The sequence below is a fragment of the Cherax quadricarinatus genome, chromosome 47 (genome assembly GCF_038502225.1).
Source record: "Cherax quadricarinatus isolate ZL_2023a chromosome 47, ASM3850222v1, whole genome shotgun sequence".
In the NCBI taxonomy this organism is placed as follows: domain Eukaryota; kingdom Metazoa; phylum Arthropoda; class Malacostraca; order Decapoda; family Parastacidae; genus Cherax; species Cherax quadricarinatus.
In genome coordinates, this window is record NC_091338.1 from 19,424,493 (window position 1) to 19,434,130 (window position 9,638).

The following is a 9,638-nucleotide window of genomic DNA, read 5'->3' on the forward strand; positions in this document are numbered from 1 at the left end:
GGGATACGGGAGCCATAGAGGTACAAAGGATGATCGGAGATGACAGAGCATCTAGTGAAAGTAATTTGGTGGGTTTTAGTGCTGGAAAATTTAAACCCACGTGTGGTGGCCCAATTGGAAACATGGTCGACTGCATGTTGGAGAGAAACTGTAATGAGGTGACAGTCAGCGCCTGCACAGGCAATAGCAAAGTCATCAACATAGAGTGATGACCAAATATTTGATGGAAGACTAGAGGCCAAATCATTAATAGCAAGGAGAAAAAGTGTTGTGCTCAGAACACATCCCTGGGGGACACCTTCAGCTTGGATAAAGTCCGGGGAGAGCACATTATTAACCCGAACACGGAAATGCCTGTCAGTTAAAAAGTTCTTAAGGAAGGATGGTAGATTGCCTCGAAGGCCTAAGGAGTGGGCTTGGGCTAAAATATTATACCTCCAAGTTGTGTCATATGCCTTCTCAAGGTCAAAAAATATGGCAATAACTGAGTGGTTATTCGCAAAGGCATTACGAACATACGTATCCAAGCGTAGTAAGGGGTCTATGGTAGAACGTCCCTTACGAAAGCCATATTGACGAATGGAGAGACTGTTGTGCATGTCTAAATACCACACTAAACGTCTATTTACTAGGCATTCCATTACTTTGCAAACTGCACTGGTAAGAGCAATGGGACGATAGTGGGAGGTTTCATGTCCCGTAGTGCCTGGTTTGCGGAAAGGGAGAACAATGGCGGATTTCCACAGCTGTGGAAGAACTCCTTGTGACCAAATAAGATTGTAAAGGCGTAATAGGACTGCAAGGGCTGACTGATGTAAATGTTGTAGCATACGAATATGAATGTCGTCGGGCCCAGCTGCCGATGATCGACAAGCTGAGTGTTGCCTCCAGTTCTTGAAGTGTAAAAGGCACATTATACTGTTCTTCTCTGAGAGAAGAAAAGTCCAAGGGTGCTAACTCTCTGGCAGACTTTGAGGAAAGAAATGAGGGGCATAGATGGAGTCCCTGAGAAATACGGACCAGATGATTGCCAATTTCATTGGCAACATCTAGTGGGTTTGCTATATCAACACCGGCAACCCGCAGAACAGGAGCCGGGTCAGGAGAATATTTACCACTCAGTTTTCGTACTTTTTTCCAGACTGCACTCATAGAGGAAGCAGAGGTGATGGTGGAGACATAATCTCGCCAGCAAGTGCGTTTAGCATCACGGATGACACGGCGAGCGATCGCACGCTTCTGTTTAAAATCAAGGAGTCTCTCTGTGGTTCTATTGTACCGGTACCTGCCCCATGCAGCGCGTTTCAAACGTACTGCACGAGCACAAGCAGGAGACCACCAAGGCACGCATTTCTGAGAATGCCTGCCCGAAGTTTGGGGTATAGAATGAGAAGCTGCGGTGAAAACGGAGGACGAGAAGAGGTGTAAAAGCTCATCGATGGAGGACGAAGAAGGAACCTCTTTAAAAACAGTTAGGTGTGAGTAAAGGTTCCAATTTGCCCGATTAAATTGCCAGCGTGGGGTGCGAAGAGGTGGCGAATATGAAGGGGAAGTAAGAATGATTGGGAAATGATCACTGTCATGTAAGTCCGGGAGAACAGACCAAGTGAAGTCTAATGCGGCGGAGGAAGAGCAGACTGAGAGATCGATGCAAGAGAGAGTATGAGTCCGAGGATCAAAATGGGTGTGAGTACCTGTATTTAAAACATGGAGGGGGTGGGTGGCAAGAAAAGCCTCTAACTGAATTCCACAGGAATCACAGTGAGACCCCCCCCCCCCCCAGAGGAAATGGTGGGCATTAAAATCACCAAGTAACAGAATCGGTGGTGGTAATGACGAAACAAGAAAGGCAATATCCGGAATAGATAATGCCCGAGAAGGAGAGAGATATAAAGAACAGAGCGTATACCACCTATGTAAGTGGATACGGGCTGCTGTGTAATGCAGCGAAGTATGAACAAATAGCTGATGGTACGGAATATCAGTGCGTAGAAGAAGGGCACTTTCATTAAAGGTCCCATCAGGAAAAGGATCTGAAGAATACAATAAATTATAGCCCGAGATGGGAGAAATAACAGCAGAGTGTAATTTTGGTTCCTGTAAGCAAACACCAACAGGGGCAAACTGGGAGAGTAACATCTGAAGCTCACCCCGATTACCCCTGAGGCCGCGTATATTCCACTGTAAATAGGCCATGATTGGCAATGATAAAGATACTTGAAATCCGCAGGTAAGGGTTCCTACGGACTAGAGGGGTTAGAAAAGTCCACATGCGGAGGCAGTGGAAAACGTTCAAGCAGCGAAGGAACGGTGCGCTGTGAAGAAAGGAGTTGCGCAGATGGAGCAGAGGAGAGAGAAAGAGCGGAAGGTGGATCAGTGTCCTTTGATGGTTTGGTCTCTGCAATATATTCAGAGATTGCTTCAAGTGTTTTGGAATTCAGAGACGTCGTATGGGAAACAATATTGGAAATGGTAGGGGGAGGATGAGTAAAGATTGGAACTGTATTGGACTGTACCAAGGTAGGGGGGGGGGCGAAAGGGTGGAGGGAACTGGAGAAGCGTGGCAGGGGACAGAAGAGGCAGGAACCTGGGAGGTGGCAGAAGACGAAGAAACTTGGGAGGGAACAGGGGAGGAAGGTACAGTATGAGGAGGAGGGTGAACCTCTACACTTGTAACTGAGCCAGTGAGAGGGGGAGAACCAGGGACAGAGACAGGGAGGGTAAAATGAGGAGGTGGAAGATGGGTAGGAGGTGTTAACGGACCTTTTTTTGACTTTTGAGAAGTAGAGGGACGATTGGGAGGAGGTGTCGTACGAGGTCTCGTCGATACTGAGGCTTGTGAGAGAGAACACGAAGAAGCGAGATCAGACTGAGGCGTTGAAGTAGGGACGTCTGAGCTGAGGACAGCAAAAGGGTTAGATACAGGAGTGACTATGAGAGAGGTAACCACAGAGGTGGGTGTAGAAGATGGGATACCGGAAGTGGGGGGACGTTTTGAAACACGGGAATAAGAAACACGTGGGAGTCTCCCTTGGAGGCGGAGATGAGAAACTGCCATGGCATAAGGGAGACCTTCTGTCTCTGAGGTAACGGGGATAATGTGAAATGTACCGAATGCATGTGTAGATGCGACCACACTGGCTGGCTTGTAAACACTGGCGCTGAGGCCACACGTAGGATGCATCCCGGACGAATCACGTAAGGCGAGGCAAAATTTTTGCGTTCAAATGCTTCGTATGGCAGATTTAACGTAACGCGATGCATTCGTAAGGCGAGGTCCACTGTGTGTGTGTGTGTGTGTGTGTGTGTGTGTATATATATATATATATATATATAACCCCTTCTCCTGTATATATTACTAAATGTAAAAGGAGAAACTTTAGTTTTTCCTTTTGGGCCACCCCGCCTCGGTGGGATACGGCCAGTGTGTTGAAAGAAAGATTTATATATATGCCGTGCCGAATATGTAAAACTGGTCATTTAGCAAGAACTCATTTAAAATTAAGTCCTTTCTAAAATTTTCTCTTATACGTTTAAAGATATATTTTTTTCGTTAATGTAAAAATTTTTAATTTTGCACCAAAAGAATCTTAGAAAACTTACCTAACCTTATTATAACAAGAACAATTTATTTTAGCCTAACCCAACTAAATATATTTTAGATTTGTTTACAATAATTTAATACTAAACAAACACAGTGAAAAATATTTTTTTCGTTAGGTTCAGAATGATTTTGGCGAAATTATTGCATACACAAATTTTTACTTGTCTTATATGGCAAGATGAGCGTTGCTATTTAACCCTTTCAGGGTCCAAGGCCCAAATCTGGAGTCACGCACCAGTGTCCAAGAATTTTCAAAAAAAAAATTTGTTATTTTTTCTTATGAAATCGTAGAGAATCTTTCTGTGAAAGTAATAAAACAAAAAGTACGAAATTTGGTGGAAAATTGACGAAATTGTGCTCTCGCGAATTTTGATGTGTCAGCGATATTTACGAATCGGCGATTTTGCCGACTTTGACTCCCATTTTAGGCCAATTACATTATTCCAATCAACCAAATTCTTAGCTATTTCACTAGTATTACTTCTATTCTATCGATTGAGCACAAGAAATCGCCAAGTCAACTGTTTCAACTACAAAATAAAGTGATCGGAAATTGTTAATTTGGCCGATTTAACACAAAGTTCAAATTATTCCAATTTCAAAATAGGGTCCAGAATGAACAATGTAGGCATTCCTGGCACTAAACTAACATTTCCTCTGTTCATTAGTTATGTTTTGAGGCTTTACAAATAAATTCCATTTTGATTTTTTATTCACATAATGAATTTTTATTCACACCAAAAAATAGAAGATTTACTCTTATGCAATACTGTAATAATTGTATAAATATCATCACCATATTTGTGAATGTATATTAGACCCACCAGCTGACGTGTATTAGATGTGTGAGGTCGTTTGTTTACTCTTGAATATCGGCAAAAATTTAACATTTCCGCTACTTTGAGCTCAGTTTCAAGCCATTTCCAATGCTAAAACTAATCAAAATCATCTCTATTTCTGTAATATGTCTTCGATTCTATCAAATGAGACCAAGAAATCGCAAATACAACTATAAAAAACATACGAAAAAACACTGCAAAGTTGCTGTTTTAATCGAAAAATCATGATTTCATTTTTTTTCTCTCATTATACACAGTGTGCTGCAGGATCTGTTTTATGTGGTGCACACATACCACATAGATGTATTCTCTCATATCTAGGCCCAAATGTACCACTCACAGTTTATCAGAGTGAGCTGAGCTCATGGCGTAGATCTACGGTTTGGACCCTGAACGTAAAGCCGTAGATCTACGGGACGGACCCTGAAAGGGTTAAGCCAAGATCGCAAGTTCTGCCTATTCGGCACGACATATACATACACACTTAGAAAGGTGTGGAGGTAAAATCATGAATTTATTTCTCAATATATGCAAGTTGCAATACAGTTTATACTAATATAATTCCCTTATATCAACAGGATTTGTTGGCAGTGCTTGGTGGATTTGTAGGAGCTCTCCGTGTACCTGAAAAATGGGTACCTGGCCGCTTGGATCTACTAGCTAACTCTCACCACATTATGCATGTGGTGGTGGTGTACGCAGTTTACCACCTTCACCAAGGAGCTGTGCTTGACTTAGTGTGGTTGTCAGGCAAAACCTCCTGTCCACTTGCTGATGCCCAGAGTATTCTGTAAAGATTGTGTGGTGTTTTATCAAAATATCAACCTGCACTCATCTGCCATAACACCTTCATGCCAACACTTTCTTAGATTTGTTACAAATGGTTGTCAGTGACAGTACAGAAAATTTTAACATTTAGTTTATATTTTAAACAAAATGGTGATAATCTGTAACACATTCTAATGTACATATTGGTCCTTCGTTATACTCAGTATACGTATTTGTATTGTTTATTGAAAATTTACCTACTGTATTTAATTTATATATTTTGAGTTACAATGTTAGACAAAGGTACCTAAGTATTGTCTAGGCTTTTAGATAATGCAGGCTATAGTTTGTAACAATTTACCTAGATGCATAGGCTACATCTATATTATGTTAGGAAAGTCTATTATTTGAAAAAATATTTAAGATTTTATTTTTTAGAATATTAGAAGTTTAGAACAATAATTTGTTTTTAAATATTAATTGAGCACTTGTACTGTTAGTGGCTTACTATATCATTATTTCCATTAATTACAGCTTCACAATTTTGTCATAACTATGTTAGTCCAAAAGTGTTTAGCATAAGAATCCACAAACCCATATAGTCACTAGCCCTTAAAGAATCATTCCTTAGGTCAACATAAAATGTACATTTGCATAGCAATTTATCCAGGCAGCTCATGAGATATCAGAAATGTATTTATTAATATATTGTTCAAGAAATGTATGGCTGCCAAAACCATTGCCTGGCTGGATATATTGCTGCTGCACAATTATAGGTACCTCACTAGAATAACTAGAAAGCATTTTTGGGTCTCTCATGCTTTTAGCAAAGATGTTATGTAGGAAGATGCATCACTCGGCAATTCATGTGCGTAATCTGTATACCATTCTGCCATCTAGCAGCAGGTGGAATAAAATTACATTAATTTTCAGTAATTTTTAAGGTTACAGGAGAAAAAGAAAAGACATGTCTTTGGAAAGAATTGTGGCAGTGATACAAGTAAAGCTTAAAATATATGAATGAGTGATAAAATATTGCTGCAATGAAAATTGCTTTCAAAACTTAGTGTGTTTAGGTTCAAGGATAATGCAGTATACTGTGAAGGTCAATAAACCACAATCCATTGAGACAAAATCAAGGATAATGATCAACGTAAATTCTAAAGCAGTTATACACAGAGATATGCACATCTACTTATCTATATCCTACTGCAGTAAAAGGAGTCAATAAGGAGAGGAAAATTTATTGTAGTACACTGTCACTTCTATGTGGAAAGCTCATCACAGTAAGCTTGTTTGCTATTATAAACAATAAGGTTACATTTTCTATAAAAAAAATCCAGTGCCCTACCTGTACTGTTTTTTTTTTTTTTTTAAACGTCATAATGTAGGCCAATTCCAAGCGAGGCACATAGAATGGACTTGAGGCAGAATTTATAAATAATCCTACCTTCTTTTCCATAGTACAATGGGGATTTCTTATTCCAAAGCAAAATGAAATGATTAATAATGTTTACAAATGTTCCCCTTTTTAGTTGCAGTACAAAATTTAATGCATCACATAAGTATGGCTACCTTGAATCTATAAGGTACAAGGTTAGAGCAAGAACTGCATTTACCTAATTAACTTGTAAGTGAATACAAGTGGCTGGGCTGGTAGGATCTGGTGTAGCTACACCACCTGCAAAAATAGTTATGCCCCATGAATAAATTTCCCTAAGTGATTATCATTATTTGGTACTTAATTTGAGGTGCAGAAGTGTCTCAGTGTTGTTAATGATGCTACTAATGTCCTTTATGTAGATGAGACACAATGGTCTTACTTGGAAAAGATTAGTATTTATAAAAAAAAAAAAAAAATTCAAATGAAATCTTGTTTAAAGTTGCTAACCAAAAATGTATTAGCCCCACATGTTCTGTAATAGAAATTATTAAAGTAAAACTAAAAATAAATTGCTAAACCTGCATGGGTTATTAAGTATTAAACAAATAAACTTCATAAAGTTGGGGTATATAAGGAAACACATGCTAGGAGAAAAGTGAAGCAAACTGAATGCTCTCTTAAATTTACATCAACTCTGAGTAAAAGTTAAATTTTCTTTGAACTTTTGTTCATTTTTTTTTTTTTTTGAGATTTAAACACTTGTAGTTTGGTATGTGATCAGCCTCTTAATGGGTGTCAGGATCAATATCTATATTCACAGTATACCTGATACTGTAGCATACTCATGCTGGGGTTAACAGTGAACACTGCTTTCAACATAATTTTGCCAGGCTGCCTTCTATATCACTCACTATAGTCCCTCCACATTACTAATTATGTACAGTATATATATACCCAAAATGACTTAGATTACAAGATTTGTATACTAATGTGCCAGCCTAACACTGGGGTGTTGCTGTCATTGTTCACTATACTGTATTTTGCAAGTTATTAATTTGTTTATCTTTTAAACATTAAACAGCACTATTTTTTAAATGTAAAATCAGTACTTCAAATTAAAAGTAGTCTTCAAAAAAAATGTATTTATCAGTGTTCCACTACTTGTATTGTTATAAAAGTGTTCATTTAGAATTATCATAATACTGTAATGTAATTAATGAGGTGAACTGGAACCTAGCTGAAACCATTACTGTAATTTATTTTACAGTACTCTTTAATTAAATTTTTTTTCTTTACCAGGACTTTAAAAAATATACTATCTGCCTATAAAATTTAGAATGTGAATATTCCGATACAGAACCCCGGGACTGAACAGTAATGACACCTTTGCCCTAATTTCTCTACATACCTTCATACATTATATAGGTTATTTAACCTAAATAATTTAACCCACATAAGAACCATACCAGTCATGATGATTACACACACACCGGGCCGCTGGGGCATTGACTCCCGGAACCCTCTCCAGGTAAACACACACAAGTTGACTTATACTGACAGAGTGATGCATCTTGTTATGTACAACGTCTGCTCTTCATACTAAGTCAGGAATTCACTGATCAGTCATTTACTAAAGCAGTGAATTCGTATACTTTGTGATGCAAGTTGTTTTATGCTGAACAAACTGCACTTAAAATATTTTGTAACTTATTTATGGTACTGTACATAATTAAATATTACTAGGCTAACTGTACACATTATCAGGCACAAAAATGTGCTAATTTATTAGATTACCTAGATCTTGACCTTTTATTTGAAATAACCATAAAGAAGCTTTTAGATTATATTTATGTGCATGCAAACCTATTATGTTTTGATTTATTGGCGAACACTTTGCTAATTATGAAATTTGTTAATTACAAAAAAATAATGCTCTCAAGTTAAATATAAACCAGCAATTTCATCATGCAGTGCTAGAGGAATATAGAATATAATAATTGAGGTGCATGTGGTAGAACATTTACATTATAATGAGAGCATTTAATTTTCTTTATTATAGATATATACGTACAAACTAAGAAAATGACTTCAGTAATTTTAGGCTTGTCTCATTTCTATTAAATGATAAAGTAAATATTGAATAGCATCATCTTTCACTTCTTTGGACCCGATCCTTTGTGTATTTGTTAACTTTTCCTTGCCGTGTTTGTTACGGAAAAATAACATTCATAAAATATACAGGATCCTTTGTTCATTCAGTATTTAAGGGGGTATTAAATATGCAACATAAATTCTCTAAGCTTGAAAGATTCTGTTGTCACTTGTACTACACTATAATAACACTAATTCAGAAAAAAATCTTACATTATTTTTCCCCACTTAAAAAAATGCCAAAAAGCTCTTTTTGAATATTTGCAGTATAAAACAGTATATTTTAATCAAATATTTCACTACTAAATTGATCTATAAGTGTAACTTATATCAAGAAAGATTGTCAAGACAGCTACCAGAATATTACATTGGTATTAGTACTGTACCACAGTAGCAGAAGTGTATTAGCTTCCTTCAGTCATGCTTGATGTATTTTTTCTACACAGTATTCATTATATCATTTAATTGTAATGATTTTTTAGTTTTGCTCATCCAACTATCATATATGGTTTGCTTACTAAAAAATTTAATTAAATACAACTTCATTCTTTTTGTAACTTTAAACATTTCATCAATTTATTTGTTTATTGCAAACACAAAAAAAAAAAAAATCTTTCCATGATACAAATTAAATAATGCAGGAATATGAAAGGATTTTGCTCATTACATGTGTGTCCTCTACTAAAGAAAGTCATACCAACTAAACTTCATGTGTTAATTACTAAGCTTGTTACTATCCAAACAAGTATATATCCTCATGCATTTATAATATTAGCATATTTGTTAATTGTGTGAAATGTGCTATATATACATACCTCTGATAATGTTTTCTGCTGGCAGAAAGTATACTAAATTTTACTTTTAAAGGTTCTTCTATGTCTTCATTACAACT

At 37.2% G+C, this 9,638-nt stretch overlaps 1 protein-coding gene across 2 annotated transcripts in view; it reads left to right on the top strand.

Moving 5' to 3' along the window:
• The window catches only part of LOC128696502 (progestin and adipoQ receptor family member 4), a 330,923-nt gene extending 323,808 nt beyond the window's left edge, over positions 1-7,115 (top strand). For both annotated transcript variants that reach the window (XM_070094743.1, XM_070094744.1), the window contains one exon: positions 5,022-7,115. In XM_070094743.1, the coding sequence (XP_069950844.1) occupies positions 5,022-5,237 (216 nt within the window). In that variant the 3' untranslated portion in view covers positions 5,238-7,115. The remainder of the gene's footprint in view (positions 1-5,021) is intronic.
• The last annotated feature ends 2,523 nt before the right edge of the window (positions 7,116-9,638 follow it).